Genomic DNA, 20,635 nt, shown 5'->3' on the forward strand with positions numbered 1-20,635 from the left:
AAAAGAGCGAGAGAAGGGAGATCAGGCTCAAGAATAGATCCAAATGGAAATAGATTCTTAGAAAGAACAAGAAAGAGAGGAGGAACATGTCATGAAGAAACTTCTACAAGAATGGAAGCATCTAGATGAACGGTTCATACCAGATGACTAGAAACAACTCTATAAAGATATGTTCCAAAGATACAAAGAAAAATGAGGGATATGGATAGCGAAGCAACCAGAGCAACTTGGAACACAAGGAGATCAGAATACAGAAATAGGAATCACAGGGAAGGGTGGAAGGAAAAGAGGAAGGAGACCTATGAGTGAGACCATCCAGATGGTAGGAGATATGTTGGTGAATTCAGGAAAAGTTGTACCATTGTCGGAGGTTTTCCAACAACCCCTCAAACTATTGAAATGATTATTACAACCTGGAATATTAGAGGGCTGAATAGTAAGGGAAAACAAAGATATCTGAAAGAGAGACTCAAAAGAGATAAACCAAATATAATGCTAATCCAAGAAACAAAATTACAAGAAAGAAAACTAAAAGAAGTGATGAGAAATTTTAAGCTGCATTATGAGATCATTGGTCAAGATGCGGCAGGCAGTGCAGGAGGAGTAGCAATCCTCTGGAACCCAGAGGAAGTCCAATTTGAAGACTGGACCAGCATACCACACATACTCTCAGGAAGATTCAGAATTCTAGGTTCTCAAGAATGGATCCTCTTATCTAATGTATATGGACCCCATATACAGAGCGACCATAGGGTTTTCCTTCAGAACATGGCAGCAATGCGATCCTTGTATCCAGCTTCGCCTTGGATAGTGGGAGGAGATTTCAATATGCTAAAATCAATAAACGAAAAAAAAGGTGGGCTCAGAAGAATAGAGGCAGACATGGAAGCCTTCGGAGATTGGATAGTAGAACAAAGGCTTGTAGACATACAGACAACAAACGGGATATATACGTGGAATAACAGAAGGGGAGGTAGACACCAAATCGCTTCCAGAGTAGATAGATTTCTAATGTCGGAACAGATCGTAAATTGGGACATTTTCATTGAAGCTGTGATTATCCCTGGGATGGGATCAGAACATTGGCCGATTAAAGCAGAACTGGACCTTAAAGCAAGCCCTAAGGGAAAGCCCTTTAGGTTCGAAGCCTTCTGGCTCAGGGATAAAAATTTCATGAAAAAAGTAGAATATTGGTGAAAACGAAGCAGTCAAAAAGGAAGAAACAGAATGCAGAAATTTCAGATGAAACTAAAAGAACTGAAAGGAAACATCAAGAAATGGAATAAGGAGTAATTTGGACATATACTCAAAGATCAGCAACTTCTAGAGTAGAAGATGAAGCAAATCCAACAAGAAATAGTTAATATAGGTAGAAGTGAGGACCTGGCCATATAGGAAGGGATCATGATAGGACAATTGGAAGAGAGACGAAAACAAGAAGAGATATTGTGGAGGCAAAAATCCAGGGTAAATTGGTTAAGAGAAAGGGAACGGAATACAAAGTTCTTCCACCAAACAATGATTCAAAGAAGGCAAAGAAATGGAACCTTTTCTATTAAATATGAAGCAGGGACAAGAGTTACACAGCATGAAGAAATAGAACAAGTCTTGGCGAAGCATTTCAAGGATCTCCTCATGGAACCTAATGTAGACCGTGGAGAAGCTATTGAAAGAATATCTAAATAGAATCTGAGTAAGATCACTAGAGAACAAAACCTAGCCCTGATGAGGGCAGCTACTCTAGAGGAAGTAGAGGAGGTAGTAAAAGGGATGAAAAAGAATAAAGCCCCAGGCCCTGATGGATTCACGGCGGAATTCTATCAAGCAGGATGGGACTTCTTGGGCCAAGACATATTGGATGTTGTGGAAGAATCAAGAAGGAACCAGAAGGTAAGTACAAGCCTAAACTCAACCCTCTTATCTTTGATTCCTAAAGAAACTAAGTCTGAAGTCCCCCAGGGCTTTAGACCCATTGCCCTCTGTAATGTCATATATAAGATAATAGCTACCTTAATGGCTAAAAGACTCAAGCCTATCTTATCTAGCATTATTTCCCTAGAACAAACAGGCTTCGTTGAAGGTCGGCAAATCCTGGATGGACTCGTGGTCTCCCAAGAAGTAGTGCACTCTTTGAAAGTTAAAAAGGAAGCAGGTATGATGATTAAACTTGACCTCTCAAAAGCTTACGAACATCTGAATTGGATGTATTTGAAATAAGTTTTAAGGGCTTTTGGCTTTTGTAATAGATGGATTGAATGGATTTCTACCATGATCTCCTCAACCAATTTCTCCATCCTTGTGAATGGAACCCCCTCCCAACCTTTTAAAGCATCTAGAGGACTCTGACAGGGGGATCCTTTGTCGCCTTTCTTGTTCATCATAGCTGTAGAAGGCCTAGGTAGGTACATCAAAAAAGAACTAAGAGAAAGAAAGCTCAAGGGAATACAAATATGGGGTAATAACCTTCCTATTACTCATCAACAATTTGTACACGATATTATGTTGTTTTGTAATGTGTCCCTCAGAGAAACCCGCAGAATCAAAGAAATTTTAGACCTTTTTATGACAGCTTCAGGTATGCAAATCAACAATGACAAGTCTTGCACTTATTTTTTCAACACTGCTGGAAATATCAAACATTTTTTAACAAGAACTCTAGGATTTCGATCAGGAGAACTCCCAATAAGATAACTAGGAACGTAGTTAGCTCTGAATCCCCTAAGGATGTCAAATTGGCAACAAACCATTGAGAAAATTTCTAGGAAACTAGCTAATTGGTCTTTCAGAACTTTGAACTTTGCGAGCAGAATTATTTTAGTTAAGGCAGTCCTTCAATAGATTCCAATATATCAACTATTGGCAATGGCTGCCCCTAAAGGAGCGTGTACAAAGATGGTAGAAATCTTCAAAAAAATTATATGGGGAGGTTCGAAGGATCAAAGAAAATGGTCTTTAGTATCATGGAAGGATTTAGTGAAAAGCAAGATGGAGGGAGGATTAGGACATAGAGATCTCTATATCGTGAATCAAGTAATGGGTGCTAAGATGTGGTGGTGCTGGATGAATGGAGGAAACAATCTATGGAAAAGAATATGGACAAAAAATTATAATATGCCTACAAAACCAGAGGAAATATTAAGAATAAGGGATACATCGAAAGGGTCGACAATCTAGAATCGAGCGAGTGTAAACGAAGAAATAATAACTAGGCTTGCTTTTTGGGAAATCAGGGATGGTAGCTCAGGCAAGTTTTGGGAGGAGGCCTGGCAGTAAAGAGAAAGACTGAATGGACTCCAAGTCCTAACGGATATATGCCAAAAACCGGATGAGAATGGAATGAATTTGGTAAGGGACTTCTGGAAAATGGGGAGCCAAGATGAAGTACGGAGAATATGGAAGAATGGATGGATCAAGCTGATGGAGAACAAAGGGAGTCATACCAAAAGGAAATGCAGACAAGGAGAATACCTATAAGATCTGGATAGGACATTCTGAGACAGGGACACACAATAAAAGGAAATTTTTCAATTAAAGAAGCTCATCATCTTTTAATTCCCAGAGAACCAGAGGATACGACAGTCAATTGGAAAAAAATATGGAATAGAAATTGGTGGCCGAAAGTGGCACACTTCCTATGGTCGGTAAGCAAAGGTCGTATCCTGACCTGGGATGAACTCCAGAAGAGAGGCATACACGGCCCCCCTAGATGTATTCTCTGTAAACAAGAACAGGAAATGCAAGAACACCTCCTAAACTCATGTAAAGAAACTCAGCAATAGTGGGAAGAGGTCAGGATGCTCTTTGGAAAAACCCACAGAGATCAACAGAGCATTAAAAACACTATTAAAATCTGGGGAGGAGGACATTTTACAAGCCAAGTGGTAAGACGAGCTTGGAGCCTAGCAGTAGGGATGAATATGTGGATGATATAGAAAGAAAGAAATAGAAGAATTTTCCAAAACAAAGAGATGACAACAGACCAAATTTGCGGAAAAACCTTACGCCATATTTGTGAGACTATACTTGCGGATACTTGGAATGGAGAAGACTGGAAATGACGCCGGAAGAAGATCAGATATTAAGGAAGCTAAACCTGCATCAAGTGATGGTGGCCCCACATATATGGAAAGAACACAGGATAGGATATAATGGCACCACGCACTTCTCCCACCCCATGGCTAAATTCATAAAGTTAAACTTCGATGGAACCTCTAAAGGAAATCCAGGCCCAGCAGGGATTGGAGGTCTTTCTAGGGACGATCAACGCAGAACAAAATGGATTTACTTAGACAATGGTGGCATTATGAGTAACAATGAAGCTGAATTGATGGCAATATGTCAAGGATTAAAGATAGCAATCAGAAATGGATATAATACCCTAGAAGTAGAAGGGGATTCCCAAATGGTCATACAAATACTCAAAAAACTTAACAATGGGACCCCATGGGACAAAGTTACGCAGAGTTGGAGAACGGCTAGTCTAGTCCAAGAACTGGAAAGTATCCTACGAAGATTTGAATATATGATCATTAAGCATGATAGAAGAGAGGCTAACAGAGCAGCAGATTATCTTTGCGAATTGGGGTTGCCAGGAACAGGGAAAGAAAATGGATAATATATGGACTATGTATTCAGAGGACTTAGAATTAGAACAACTAAGAATGATTCTAAACCAGGATAATCATGAAGACATGATTCAAAGGCAATAGAGATAGATGGCTCCTGATAGGGATGTGGAATAAGGTACGTGAGGGTGGCAGGAGTGATTATGATCACGGAAGGACAGACGGACGTAACCACAGGTATGAAGCCACCCTTCTAGCCAAAACAATGAGTATCAGGACAACGCGAGTCTCAAGAAATCAGAGTGGGGGAGGTGGAATGCAGAAGATTAGTAGTAGTGGCGGCGGTAGTGGAAGAGTGAAAAGGTTGGTGAAGAGTCATTATATGAAGGTGGCAGAGTATAGATGAAGGGGTAATCTAAGCGGGACGAAGGAGGAGCAGAGCGCATCACAGCCAGGAGGAGCCATTAAGGAGGTTAGTGATTCCGGGTATGTTAAACCTGAGATCCCTGCATTCCTTTTCTCTGTCTTAGTAGGTATAATGGACAAATTTAATACATGTGAAACCCCTAAGGAAAAAAAGGGTTGGAGTGAGTTTGCACTTCACTCAGCAATACATTGTGAGGGGCAATTGTGTCAGAATCGGGGGAGGGATTCTCGATGAATGGGGGAATTGTAGTCAGGAGCACAATCCGGGAAGAAACTTGGGAGACTATGTCAAACAATCCACTGCAAAAGCAGAGGGGAAGTCTGAATGAGGGGATTCAAAAATCATGTCCTTAACCCAACAATTGATCTGCATGACAGAGGGTCTTATACGCCTCTTGCATCTTGGAAATGGAGAACAACGTCAAACCCAAAAAAAGGTTGGCGACTGCAGCAGAAGCAGAGGAACAACCATAGATAAAATTGTGGTGGAAGACATTAATGAGAAACTTAAAAAATTGACCCCTGTGATTAATAATTGTCAACAGGAGAAGGTAGAAAACAGGATGGCGCGCCCGGGTCGTGGTAGAGGATGTGGAGGCCAAGGCGACCAAGGCAAGGGAATCAGGAGAGCCGGCCAACAGGTTTCCCAAGTAACCAGAGCAGAGGGAGAAGGTCCACCTTGACAGTAGTCCAGGAAGCGGCAAGAGCTTATCGAGAAGGTACGAGTGAAGACATTCACCGAATCATTCAAGACATGGAAACCAGTGTGTTGGAGGAACAGTCTGAATCCGAGACGGAAGAATGGGCTGAAATGATTAGAGATCCGGGGAATACGCGGGGAAGGCTGACTCTATATAGGCAGTCTTTACATATCTATTGGGTACTAAAACGCCTCCTGGAAAAGGCTCTAGAACAGATGGCGAAGGAAATGGCGGAAGTTGCAAACGGCATGCCAGATTTGAAGAAAGAAATGAAAAACTTCCAGGTTATCATGATCAAGAAGAACAACAAACTCGAGGAGGCGCATCAGCTGCTGTCCCGGATAGATCGCACAGACCCAAGTAAGGATGAACAAATGGATGCTCCCATGGACATGGACTAGAATACGGTATGAGAAAGGAATGATCCTCTTGAGTCTCTTAAGTGTTTTTTGTGAACATTTTATTTTCACAGTTTTATGCATGAAAGTAGCTTAATTGGTAGTTTCAATTGTATTGTGCATATAGCCAAAATAGAAAGACTCGTTAAATTTTGTTTTTGGAATGCTTATAGCAAACTAAGGTGGCCAGTAGACCTGGTTTCCCTTCGGCACAGGTTGAGGCCACAAAAACGATGTATCTAGTCTCATTGGTTTTTATAAATAGAAAATAAAGGCACTACCTATACTTACAAAAAAATAAAAAATAAAAAAAATTTAGCATAATTTTTTGAAAATTAGGGTGACAACTATTAAACTATCTTAAGTGCTTTTAATTGTGTTGAATCTATTTTTATCATTCAAAAATAATTCAAACATTCCAATATTTAGATTTTTTCAAATTTTTTTATTAGATTCAAGCAAGAATATTATTGTCCATACAAATTTGTAGGTAGACAACGCCTTTAAAATAAACCAGCAGCATGAAAATAACTTCTTAGTTCTTGTGCAAAATTAATAAAAGCATAAATCCTACGGTTCTAGCGCAAAATAATTAAAAATATGCATCCTTCCTCTAACTACTTATTATAGTTTCTCATGAGCATTACAGAAAGAGATGGGAGCTGTTATGGTTTATAAAACATGTAGTCCCGGAGGACTGAAATACAAAATTAATTTATTACAAATGCACGCAGATTGCTTTTGTACTTCTAGAACTCTGTTGTCGTAACAATCTTCGAAGCACGTCTGAAGTTATGAATTTATGAATTTGACCCAGATAACTTCTATTGCCATCCTAGCATTATTGAATTCAATTCTATGTATGCAACATTTTTTCATGCTTTTCGTTTATCCCAATTGGTTATCCTACTCAATTAAAAGGCCCGAAGGCATTTCACATGAAGATGCAGCCAATAACCCATGCATATCAACATTAACAAAATAACATGCCACTCCATATAATAATTTAGAAAATTCATGTTTAAACATAACTTTAACATTTTAAGTGGAATTTTCTAAAAACATGAGGGCTAGAATATTTTTCTTCACTTACTCGATAAATATGATAGAAAATATACATGATAGTTAAGTGTTGATTTCAATTAGTAATTAAGTCAATTGAAGAAATTCAGTGTCAAGCTTTTATAGTTAGAAGGATTTTTAGAAGGCTACACTAATTATGCGAAAAAGTATGATGATTCTATATAATGGCGATCGTTTTGAATATCCAGAAAAGAAGTTCTACGTAAAACAAACGAATTATTAATAGTACCAAAATTTCAATTATAGCAAAGTTGTGGAGAAAACATAAAATATGATCTCTACATCCTCAACGGTTCAAAAAAAAATATAAATTAAGTACTAATCCTTCAAAAAAAAATGCTATAGTTGTATATGTACAATTGGAGAAAGAAGTTACGACACTTACAATGCTCCCAAACTTTGTGCAACAAGGGAAATGGAAAAGAAATATACGTCAAATGTAATATATATTTCAAAATGCTCTATAAGGTATGGAAACCAACCAATTAGGGATTCACCTACCTTCTTTTAACATTCTTGTTCTCTTTATCATTTACTTTTCTTATTAGTACCTGCCTACGGTAATGCAGGTACTATAGTGATAGCTCCAGCGTTGACTGAGATTAATTCACAGTTTGACAATAATATTTTGCTCAATTGTGCTCTTTAACCAAACTAGTTTGACCATAAGAATTTGGTCAATTTGCTCTTTATCCAAATTTTAGAATTGACAATTTCCTTTACTCAAATTTTTAACCAATGTTTTGATTTTGATTTTGCTCTCTTATGGAGGTTTTTGCCCTCTTATTGCAAACCTTAGGTGCCCTAATGTAATTTTAACAAAGTTAGGTATTTTATCCTAAATTGTATTTAAAAAAAAAAATTGCTAATTCATTTTATCCAAAGTGTGGTCCTGAACCTCCAAACAAAGGTTGTAAAAATCATTTTTATCCAAACTTTGGTTGCTGACTTAAACTAGAAAGTTTTATGTAAATTTTGGTTGCTCACTGTTGGAATTTTCTGATAAATTCCATAACAGACGGACACAAAAAAATTGCTCTGTTTTGCACAGAAAACAGAAAATCGCTTGCTGGAAACGGTGTTTCAGCAACACAGTTTTTTTTTTTTCAGTTGTTGTAACTTGTGTTGCAGCAACGCTGTTCGTGGTGTTGCAGCAATGTAAATTTTTTACGTCAAGTATTTTTTGAGTTACGGTGTAACAACAACAGGAAAAATAACTTGTGTTTATTAAAATAAAACTAACTGTTACAGATTTGTCTTCCTCATACTGAGGGAATTTCACAACTTCTATTACTGAACATCTACTTCAGAAATTCATTAAGGAACGCTTCTGTTCCACACAGATAAACATCAAAAACGAATTACATTCAAATTTCTGCACTACTGTGCATTTTCCCTTTCTGCTGTTTGTTGCGCTGTTGCATCTACTCCTGTTGTGCGCTGCTGTGCATTTCATTGTTCTGAAATTATTCTTCTTCCTCACGCTACTGCGTGCTCTCCTCTGCTCTGTGTGATTATTCAGCTGCTAACCTTAAAACAGAACTACTGTGTGGTATTTATATGCTAAAACATATCTGATTAAAACAATAAAATATTACAAAATATCTTCTAATGCCTATCTCCAAATTTATTGCAGCAAGGCGATGATGCTTCCATTAAAGAACAAGTTGGCTGTCTGCAGGGGAAATCAATTCGTGAGTTTAATGCACATTAATGTGCAAAATATCTGGAGCGACTTTTCGGCATCAAACAGGCTGGAGTATTTACTGCAAATCCAACTGTTCATTGTTGCAGTTGGAATTAAATTCCAACACTCCCCCTTAATTTCAACTGCTGCATACCCAAACATTTCCTGAAATGATCAAAACCTTTCTTTGCTAATGGTTTTGTCAAGATGTCAGCAAGCTGATCCTCTGTTCTGCAGTGCTGCAAAACAATCTCACCATTGTTAACCAATTCACGTATGAAGTGAAATTTGGTGTTTATGTGCTTTGTTCTTTTATGAAAAACAGAGTTTTTAGACAATGCTATTGCAGAGCTATTGTCACAGTAAATGGTTGTGCCCTTTTCTTGTTCATGACACAAATATTTGATAACTCTTCTCAGCCACACTGCTTGGCATGCTGCTGCTGTTGCTGCCACATACTCTACCTCTGCTGTTGACAAAGCCACAACTGGTTGCTTCTTGGAAGCCCATGAGATGGCTCCCGATCCCATATGAAACACATATCCCGATGTGCTTTTCCTATCATCAACACTTCCAGCCCAGTCACTGTCAATGTAGCCTGTCAACATGAAACTTTCAGAAGAGGAGTATAAAATACCAAACCTCTTCGTTCCATTCACATACCTTAGAATCCTCTTGGCTGCCTGCCAATGAGTCTCTTTCGGTCTTTCCATAAATCTGGAAATTAAACTCACACCGTGCATAATGTCCGGCCTAGTTGCAGTCAAGTACATAAGGCTGCCAACTATGCTCTTGTACAGTTTTGGATCAAAATATTTGTTGCTGTCTTCTTTGGTTAATTTCAGCCCCACTACTGTTGGAGTCACAGCAGCCTTGTTGTTCTGCATGTTAAATCTCTTCAACACAGCTTCTACATATTTATCTTGAGAAATGAAAACACCATTTTCACTTTGGTCTACTTCAATTCCAAGAAAATATCTTAAGAAGCCCAAGTCAGTCATTTCAAATTCACTTCTCATGACTGCTTTAAAATCAGCAATGAGAGAAGCATCATTGCTAGTAAAAATCAGATCATCTACATATAAAACAACAATAATAATCTTAACGTCATTCTGCTTTATGTAGAGTGTGGGTTCACCATCACACTTATCAAACCCATTCTCAATCAGATAAGCATCTATTCTGCTGTACCATGCTCTTGGAGCTTGCTTCAGCTCATAAAGAGCCTTCTTCAGTTTACAAACTTTATGCTCTTGGCCTTCAACTTCATATCCTGGAGGTTGATCAACATAAACCTCTTCTTTTAACACTCCATTCAGGAATGCAGATTTAACATCCATCTGATAAATCTTCCATTTGTGTTGTGCTGCAACAGACAACATTGTTCTCACTGTTTCCATCCTTGCTACTGGTGCAAAGGTTTTATCATAGTCTTTGCCTTGCTGCTGCTTGTAGCCTTTCACAACAAGTCTTACTTTGTGCCTGTCAATCTTACCTTCAGCATTGCTTTTGGTCTTATAGACCCATTTAACTCCAATGGCATCCTTGCCTTCAGGGAGGTCCACTAACTCCCATGTTTTACTCTTCTCAATTGCACCAATTTCTTCATTCATTGCTTCAATCCATTTATCTTCATTTACAACATCTTCAAAATGGATTGGGTCATCAATATGACAATACAAAGCGAATAATGAATTCAGACCGGTATTGTTACTTACCTCTCCTTGTTCATAAATCTCATTCATATTTCTGAATCTTGGTCTTTTTGGTGTGCTTGGAGTTCCATCCGAACTTGAGGGTATATCTGATCCCTGTGGTGTTTCAGCAACAGTTGTTTGTGGTGTAACAACATATGTTCTTCCTTGACTTCTCAAGGCTGTTCGAATTCCAGCTTGTGGTGTGGTTTGTTGAACTTGCTGTGGTGTAGGAGGAGCCACCAAGGAAGGATTATTTGCTGCTGTCCCTTCCTCTTCTTTTTCATGAGACACAATTGTCTTCACATTCACTGTTTTTTCCAAGCTTCCATCCCAAGCTTCATCTTCAATGAACTGCGCATCTCTGCTTACTATTAATTTATTGGTGGATGGATTATAAATTTTGTATGCTTTTGACTCATCACAATAGCCAATAAAGACACACTTCTCCCCCTTACTATCAAGCTTTTTCCTTAATTGATCCGGTACATGTGCATATGCTACACAACCGAATAGTCTCATGTGAGTGACAGTTTGTTTTTGACCACTCCATGCCTCTTCTGGTATTCGGTTCATGACAGCTTTAGTTGGGCATCTACTCAAGATGTAAACTGTGCAAGTAACAACTTCTGCCCAATACTCATGCAGCAAGTGTTTTGCCTTCAGCATACTTCTGTCCATGTCAAGAATGGTCCTATTCTTTTTTTCAGCAACACTATTTTGCTGAGGTGTATACCTTGTGGTGAACTGCTTTTGTATGCCATTCTCTCTGCAAAAATGCAGAAAGTCTTGGGAGATGTACTCTCCTCCTCTATCTGTTTTGAGCACTTTGATATAATGCCCACACTGCTTTTCAAAAAGAGTTTTGAAGTGGCGGAATTTCTCAAACACTTCACTCTTCTGTTTCAGCATATACACCCATGTCTTTCTGGTGTAATCATTAATGAAGGTTAAAACATATTTATTTCTAGCAAATGATGGTATTTGCATCGGTCCGCACACATCAGAGTGAACAATTTCCAAGGGTGCTTTATCCCTTATACTCTTTCCTGCTGGAAAGCTTTCTTTGTGTTGCTTGCCCAAGATGCAGTCTTCACAAAGGCTGTCTGGTTTCTCAATCAACGACAATCCCTTTACCATTCCCTTTCTGTGCAACAGATTCAGGCCTCCGATATTGAGATGTCCAAATCTCAAATGCCACAACCAATTCACATCTTTCACTTGTTCCTAAAAGACTTCTTGTGTTACAGCTGCAATAGTTCTGCCTTCCTTCAAATCTTCCCTGAGTTTGAGAGGAAACATTCTATTGCTGGTCATCTCCACCTGTGCAATGATCTTCTTACTTGGAGGTATGTCTCTGATAGTACACAAATCATCTTTGAAGAACACGTTGTAACCTTTGTTTATGAGCTGTCCAATGCTCAAAAGATTACATTTCAGACCAGGTACATAGTATACCTCTGGCACAATCATATGTTCTCCATTTTTTGCTCGAATACTGACTCTGCCCTTACCCTTGATAGATATCTTATCATCAGTCCCTCTTGTTACCTCAGATTTCACATTTTCATCGAGATTGGCAAACATTGCAATATTTCCAGTCATGTGATTACTACAACCTGAGTCTAAGAACCAAAAATCTTCTTGTTTGTCTTGTGCTATGTTACATGTTAACAGCACGTTCTTTGGGTTCTTATCTTCTTCATTTGCAAAATTAGCATTCTGCCTATTAGTCATGTCATTTTGTTTTTTCTTGCATTCATTGGCGTAGCGCCCAAATTTTTTACAATAATGACATTGGACTTGGGATTTGTCATACCTTTGTCCATGAGCTTGCTGTTTGCTTAAACCTTCAACTTGGTTTTGATTGCAGCTTCTTCTGCTTGTGCTAGCAGGGTAATTTCTGACTCTGTTTTGGCTTCTTCCACGACCTCTGTTATTTGCTCTGCCTCTACCTCTTCTTTGGCCAAAAGACATCTGAGTCTTGAATGATTGCTCAAATGAGGAATCTGTTCCTCTACTCAGTCTGTGTTCATGAGACAAAAGTGAAGCACTTAGCTCATCTACTGTGAACTGTGAGAGATCTTTTGTTTCTTCTATTGCCACCACAATAGATTCAAACCTTGAGGGTAAACATCTCAAGGTTTTCTCTACAATCCTTCTATCTTCAAGAATCTCACCATGAGATCTTATTTGGGTTATCAAGCCAATAACCTGAGTGAAGAATGAATCTATTGTTTCAGATTCCTTCATGCTGAGATTTTCAAAGTCTCTCCTCAACATCTGCAACTTTGCAGTCTTCACCTTCGCCATGCCTTGATAGACAGTTTTGAGAATATCCCATGCCTCCTTGGACTTTGTTGCTGCTGCAATCCACGGAAAAACACTTTCATGTACTGATTGGAAGAGGAAAAAGAGTGCTTTGGCATCCTTCTTTCTTTCGCCCTTCAACTGGTCTCTTTCTGCTAAGGTCAAAGCAGCCAGTGCTGTTGCATCTGCAGGTTCAGCATAGCTAGTTTCAACCAGCTACCATAGTCCTTGAGAAGCAAACAATGCTTTCATTGTTATGGACCAATAACTATAATTTTTCCCATTAAACCGTGGCAGTTGGGGATTTGTCAAACCTGTTCCAGCATCTGCCATCTTAACCTGTATTGGTAAAGAAAAGATACTGACTGTATTTTGAAAACAAGCAAAAAACTTTCTCTGCTGGAAAAAGTCTGCTAAACAAGCTTCTTACAGCTCCTACAGTGAAAAACAATCTTTGTTTTTGACTCACTGAGTGCCTAGACCAGCTTTGATACCATGTTGGAATTTTCTGATAAATTCCATAAGAGGTCTATGATAGATTTTTCGGCGAAAGTCACATGAAAAACCATTTGTCGACGCGTTTCGAACCACACTGGTTGGTTCGAAACGCGTCGACAAATGGTTTTTCATGTGATTTTCGCCGAAAAATCTATCATAAACTTGTTATGGATCACAGAAGCCTCATCTCTACAAATTCCATAAGAGACAGACAAAAAAAAATTGCTCTGTTTTTGCACTCTGTTTTTGCACAGAAAAATAGAAAATCGCTTGCTGGAAATGGTGTTTCAGCAACACAGTTTTTTTTCAGTTGTTGTAACTTGTGTTGCAGCAACGCTATTCGTGGTGTTGCAGCAATGTAAATTTTTGACGTCAAGTATTTTTTGAGTTACGGTGTAACAACAACAGGAAAAATAACTTGCGTTTATTAAAATAAAACTAACTGTTACAGATTTGTCTTCCTCATACTGAGGGAATTTCACAACTTCTATTACTGAACATCTACTTCAGAAATTCATTAAGAAACGCTTCTGTTCCACACAGATAAACATCAAAAACGAATTACATTCAAATTTCTGCACTATTGTGCATTTTCCCTTTCTGCTGTCTGCTGCGCTGTTGCATCTACTCCTGCTGTGCGCTGTTGTGCATTTCACTGTTCTGAAATTATTCTTGTTCCTCGCGCTGCTGCGTGCTCTCCTCTGCTCTGTATGATTCTTCAGCTGCTAACCTTAAAACAGAACTGCTGTGTGGTATTTATATGCTAAAACATATCTGATTAAAACAATAAAATATTACAAAATATCTTCTAATGCCTGTCTCCTAATTTATTGCAGCAAGGCGGTGATGCTTCCATTAAAGAACAAGTCGGCTATCTGCAGGGGAAATCAATTCGTGAGTTTAATGAACATTAATGTGCAAAATATCTGGAGCGACTTTTCGGCATCAAACAGGCTGGAGTATTTACTACAAATCCAGCTGTTCATTGTTGCAGTTGGAATTAAATTCCAACACTCACTTAAGTTTTATGCAAATGTTAACAAATTTATTTTATCCAAAGTTTTGGTTGTTTAGTTGTCGATTTAAACTAATTTTTATGCAAAGTGTTTCCTCTCTATTTTATCCAAAGTAGATGGATTAGATATATACTGTGTTTTAATGTTTTTAGTTGACCACCCACAACTTCGTGGTGGCAAGATGCCAAGTTGGTAGCATGCACTTGTGTTTGACCTGGTTGGACTTGGGTTGACCATCTGGGCTCTGGACCATTTGCTCATCTACCCATTACCTTAGTCATGGAGTTTCTCAAGAGGCTCAAGAAGCATATATGATTTATGCCAATCACTAGGCATATATGAAAATCGACCACTACAATTGATTTTTGTAGACATTGCACTACTGCAACTAATTTTTTTCCCAACATTGCAGGACTTAACCTGTGAAGCACTTCACCCACAAAAGGAAAACAAAAGGAAGAAAATGATAGTGACCTACCAAAAAAGAAAACCAAATGGTAAATTGCAATTTTCACCATAAGTTTCACATCAGTTTCAGGTAAATTGCAATTTTCACTGTAAGTTTCAGTTCCGTAAGTTTCAGTTCAGTTCCGTAAGTTTCAGTTCAGTTTCAGTTCCGTAAGTTTCAGTTCAGTTTCATTTTTAGTTTCAGTTCCTATGCAAGTTTTTTCACCATAAATTTCAATTCCTGTACATTTTCTCTCTCACTAGCTAGTTTGTAAAAAGAATAAATATAAAATGCACTTTGTAATAAAAAAAATAAAAATGATATATAACAGAAATTTCACAACATCCAAATTCTTATTTTCTAAATTCTAACTTCAACTCTCAATTCTTAAATTCTTATTCTTATTTTCTACGATATTCTTATTTTCTACGGTATAACTTCTTATAATTTGTGATAAATTCTAACTTCAAACTCTCAATTCTTAAATTCATATTTTCTATTGTGTAATTTCTTATATAATATGTGATATGCTTATTCAAGCAGTGGCCATATGATATGCTTATTCAAGCAGTGGACATTCAACCAGTGGCCCATATGATTCATTTGCGATATGATGAATAAAATACTGGCATAAATGAATAATTGAGTAACATATTTTTATTTAACATATTATGGTAATTACCAACAGATTATCAATAATCCCTTGGATGAGTGATGAATTCTAGTCCATATTAATGAATGCTAACTAGTACCAGATACCCACGTAGTGATGAAAGTTATTACCCACATATTATCTAGCTAATACCTCCATATAATTGATGAAAGCTAGTTTGAGCATGTGTAAATACTCCATGGCAAGTAGGATTTATGCTGCATAAAGCCGGCAAATAAAACCTCCAATAAACGAAAACAAAAAATTCAAAACTCAATTCAAACTTACGAAAACCAACAAATTCAAAACTCAATTCGAACTTATTACTAAAACACAGCACATAGTTTTATTTATTGCATGAAAGTCAGGAAATCCCACCCACAGAATAATAAACAAAAACAAATATAGACGTGATCTATGTAGACCTCCATATGCAAAAAGGCTGACAATGTGACAACCTCACCGTGAAGCAGCTTCAGAAAAGCGTTTCTCAGGTTGTCGCTGCCGAAAGGTATGCAGATCCCCTCAGATGCAAAACTCCATGACCATGCAGGAGAAATTATCTGTCTCGGAATGAGAATACAATGTCGGTAAGAATGGATAATATAAACAAGGAAGAATCTCTCTTGGTCTACTCTATGAGAGACTTATTCCTGTTTTCCAGTGACCCTTTATCCACTACTTTCATTACCGTTGGCTCCCTTCAACTGTGCCAAGTAAACACTCCCAATATCCCCACTTCCCAAGGGCTTTAGAAGTCTAAAATGACTCAAACCCAAAAAGACAACACAAAAAGCCATCTGGACTGGCATCACACCTCGGATCATTGCCTTTATGTGGTTTGTTTAGAGCACTTCAAAAAACTAAACTACTACTGTTACTTTCATTGGAGTCACTAACACTTTTTCTGTAGCTAGCCACGCTAAGGCTACTCTTACCACTTTCAACACACTCAACCCTTTCGTTGTTGACATTGTCAACGGTTTTGCATTCATGAATCTTTGCATCTGCACCCATGCCATTGCTTACCTTCCCACTAAAACTGATCTTGACACTACTAGAACTAGTGATGGTGATGCTCAGACTTCTCTTGAAACTTTCTTCAATGCTATCGCATGTACTGCGAGTCCCACACATTGGAACACATGAGATACTCTATAGACACCATGCTCTAATTGCAACCTTTAATTTACAAAACCATTTATTTATCCTGGTAGTACTGTTGCTACCTTAGTTGGGCTGAATGCAACACAAATAGAGTTGGGCTGAATGCAACAAAAATGGACGACTTTGAGAGAAGCTCTATCCTCAGGCCATGAAGATAGAATCTAAGAACGGGTACCTAGATTTAGCATGGGATTCTAGGAACGCACGTTGGCTACATTCCAGCTTCATGTGTCCATCTCTTATATTTGTTCGTATTTCATTTCATTTTTTATATATATTTTTATTTTTTATTAAGTTTTTAATTGTTTTATTCCAATGCGACATGTAACAGATGATATTTTTTTGTATTTCATTTTATTTTTTATATCTATTTTTTTTATTTGTTAACCTTTTAAATGTTTTATTCCAATGCAACATATAAAAGATGTAAGAGCCGATATGCATGGATGGCGCATGCATAATCAGTGAGCTAATCAAAATCATAATCATTTTGTTTTTTTGTATTATGATGTTGAAGAAAGCAGAGCTAGCGAATGATGGAATTGGTGTGCTACAACTGTGGGGAGGGGGAGCATAAGTTATCCGCATAGGAATGGCTCTGTTGAGCACCACCACTTCAATGGCGAAGGAGAGGATTGGCCCTGTTTTGGGGAGGTTAGGTACAAATCCAACTTTCATGTTTGGTCTCTTGGCATGGGTACTCGCTCAAACGCTGAAAGTCATCACTACTTTTGTGGTGGAAAGGAGATGGGACTTTAGAATGCTTGTGGGTTCAGTGGGCATGCCGTCATCTCATGCTGCACTCTGCATTGCACTTACAACTTCTGTCACCCTCTGTCAAGGAGTCATTGATTCTCTGTTTCTTGTTTGTTTGGGATTTAGCCTTATAGTCATGTACGATGCAGCTGGAGTAAGATGATTTAGCCTTATAGTCATGTACGATGCGGCTGGATTGAGACACCATATATGCATAGGCGAATCAATTCCCTTGCTCTGCACCTTGGTTTTGGTCAATAAAAGTGTCATAAAATTTTAAACATTGGTATATTTTGAAATTTATCTATGCGCCTAAAAATTTCTGTGGTAGTTTCAATTTTTTACAACTTTGACCTTCTAAGTTACAAAGTATTCAATCACTACCTCAATTTTTTTTTAATAATCACCATGTTAAAATCAACTATGCTTGATCAGTACTACTTTCTTCAATATTCTCGTAAATACTACTTTTCTCAGGTCTTTATAATTTCCAGCTAAGGGCCAGGATCTGCAATTGTTTTTTATATCTTAAATGTAAAGTGAGCTTTGTTTGTTTTCCTTTGGGTCTGCCATGAATGTCCAACACCCATAGTGCAATCAAAGTACTTTGTCATGTACTAGCATTTAAGCAGGTATTTTAATTAGTGGGTCTCTGTTTTTGTGTTTGAAATAGTTGCTTTCAATCAAAAATTCTGCAGAATTTCTTATATACTAAATACTAACTCTGCCTATTCATGTTCAAGTCAGGTATCCCAGCGTTTACGGAGGTATTTTAATGAGTGGGTCTCTGTTTTTGTGTCTGAAATAATTGCTTTCAATCAAAATTCTGCAGAATTTCTTATATACTAAATACTACATCTGCCGGTTCCTGATCAGATCACGTCTTCGGATTGCTGTAAGATGCATCAAACTATTGTGGATATGGATATGGCATATTTCAAAATTAACAACAAATTCAATTACTGATGTGGAATGTGAAAAATATTGTGTATTTCAGAATGAACAACAAATTCAGTTATTAATGTGGAATAGAAGAGTTAACGTTTATTTACCTTTGACTTCAGCGTTTTACTTAACTTAGATTTCTCTAAATTTTCCTTTGATTTCAGCATTTACCTAACTTGGATTTTTAAATCTCAAAATAAAGTAATACAAAATTTCAAATTCTCTGCATTGGGAACATAGGTGTTACTTCTTTCCCTCACGTCTCTTTATTTAAAAATAAAAGAAAATATTTCTTTTACAATTTCAGCATTGTACACTGACCAATACAAATCATTTCAAAAACATGAGGAAAAATCATTTAAAAACAATTTCGACCGACATTTCTTTATTAAAAATTAAAAAATTACTGTTACGATTTCAGCATTGCACTATGAGCAATACAAATCATTTAAAAAAAACTAGGCAGGTATGCCATCTGCAAGGTAAATCTTGTTTATAATTAATAAATCTATTAACATATAGATCTATTAATATATATGAAAATAAACGTATTGAATAAAGTTTATCTTATTATTATACGTGTCCATAGGCATGGTATATAGCGACGTTTGACTTACTATTAGTTGATGTTGACCATCGAACCTATTTTTCTTAAGCCAAAGTTTCGATAATTTTTTTTATAAGCCAAAGTTTCGATAACTATTAAGTAGAAGTCTTATTGGGAAGTTGCCGGTTTGCCTCATTAACAAAAGAATGATTGCTATTTTAATTAAAAGTTCATATGAGCATTTCTATTTTATGTTAGCATTGGTTCATTTTTATGAAAAACAATTTTAGATAATTTTGGTTGATTTTACATTCTGAATCATGTATAATTTTCAGTGTGGCTCTGGGCATGTGCTCCATCTGCTATAATTACTAAACAACTATCTCCCTAAGTCATAAGTTTCTTGCAACATAAATTTTTCGTCCCGCTTTTTATTCCAGGCTCTTGGATTACAGAAACTTGTGCAGGTTATAAGTCGTAAGTTGCTTGCAACATAAATTTCTTCATCTGCCTTTTTATTCCAGGCTCTTGGATCTTAAGTCATAAGTTGCTTGCAACATAAACTTTTTCGTCTCGCCTTTTATTCTAGGCTCTTGGATCTCAGAACTCTGTGCAGGTTATAGGTATAAAGTGTGCGTGTGGGTCTTTTTATACCATGTAAATCTACCTTGTAATTGTCAAAGAATTCCCCATGAATGAGAATCACATGCAAGCAACTTATAGTTTATCGGGTCCTGGAAGAGGGTGTGTGTCGTTGGGCATAAAGAAAGACTATAATTGGGACGAGTTGCGTATAAAATTGGGCTCTCGCGGGCTTTTCTCAAAGGTAAGTTTGCTTTTATCATATGCCCTCACTATGCATCTACAGGACCACATGGCTCTTCAATCATGGTGGAATTTGTTCAACCCTCCAAGTGTTACTTCAATACCCCTCTAATGGCACCTACTACTTGTTAAGCTCCATTGATTTTTTCACAATTGCTGCCTACAATTATGGAATTTAAATTGCAGTCTTTCCTTAACTTATGGAAACCAATTGCAGTAGTTTCCTTAAGTTAAGAAAATCAACTGCAATTACTAAATTTATAATTGGGAGCTACTAAAGTGGTCCATCACTTTGATTCGAGTTATCTGCCTTGATTTGTGGGACATCTAACACATAGCTATTAGAAACTTGATGGAAGCTTAGCTATATGTTCATCTATTTGGTCCCCAAGCTCATATTTCAATCCCCTTCAGTTTTTACACCATCTAGCTGAGATAGCAGAGCTTGGAAGTGCCTTCAGAATTTCTGCATTCTTTTCTTTTTGCTTGGATAGCTGGAGCGTGGTTTTTTTTTTCAGAAAGAAGTTGCATCAAGAGTTTCACCAATGGCTGGAGGTAATTCGTATCCCTGGGCATTAACTTTAAAACGATTCTTTTCAGTTCTTTTCGCATGCAGAATCGCTGTTGAAACTATAGAATATCTTACATTTGGTATCAGAGCCACTATATCTCTGCCTTGGTAGGATTCGAATGTTTGGAAGTGATTTGATTTGAACTGTGTACAAAAAATTATTTTCATGAATGTCTGAGCATAGAATCGATCTGCGTACCTTTCATTTAGATCTGTTATAATGAAATATTACTAACAATACAAAATACACGGGCCTGATGCCCATTTGTTTATGGGCGCACATTAAAATACACGGATCTGTTTTTTTATTATGGGCGCGCATTAAAATTCACGGGCCTGGTGCCCA

The 20,635-nt window shown here is 37.5% G+C and overlaps 1 protein-coding gene across 1 annotated transcript; it reads left to right on the plus strand.

Annotated features, from left to right (window-relative positions):
- Positions 1 to 540: 540 nt before the first annotated feature.
- LOC149194923 (uncharacterized) lies at positions 541 to 1,197 on the plus strand. Its single transcript, XM_089407847.1, has one exon. The coding sequence runs from the start codon at positions 541 to 543 to the stop codon at positions 1,195 to 1,197; it is 657 nt and encodes a 218-aa protein (XP_089263973.1).
- Positions 1,198 to 20,635: the final 19,438 nt, after the last annotated feature.

The sequence above is a fragment of the Pinus tabuliformis genome, chromosome 2_2, assembly GCF_031772625.1.
Source record: "Pinus tabuliformis cultivar Carrire ecotype Pingquan chromosome 2_2, CPIR1, whole genome shotgun sequence".
Taxonomy (NCBI): domain Eukaryota; kingdom Viridiplantae; phylum Streptophyta; class Pinopsida; order Pinales; family Pinaceae; genus Pinus; species Pinus tabuliformis.

Bases quoted from the DNA above. Each gene is read 5' to 3' on its own strand.
- LOC149194923 (XM_089407847.1), top strand. From the start codon at position 541: ATGAGAAATTTTAAGCTGCATTATGAGATCATTGGTCAAGATGCGGCA.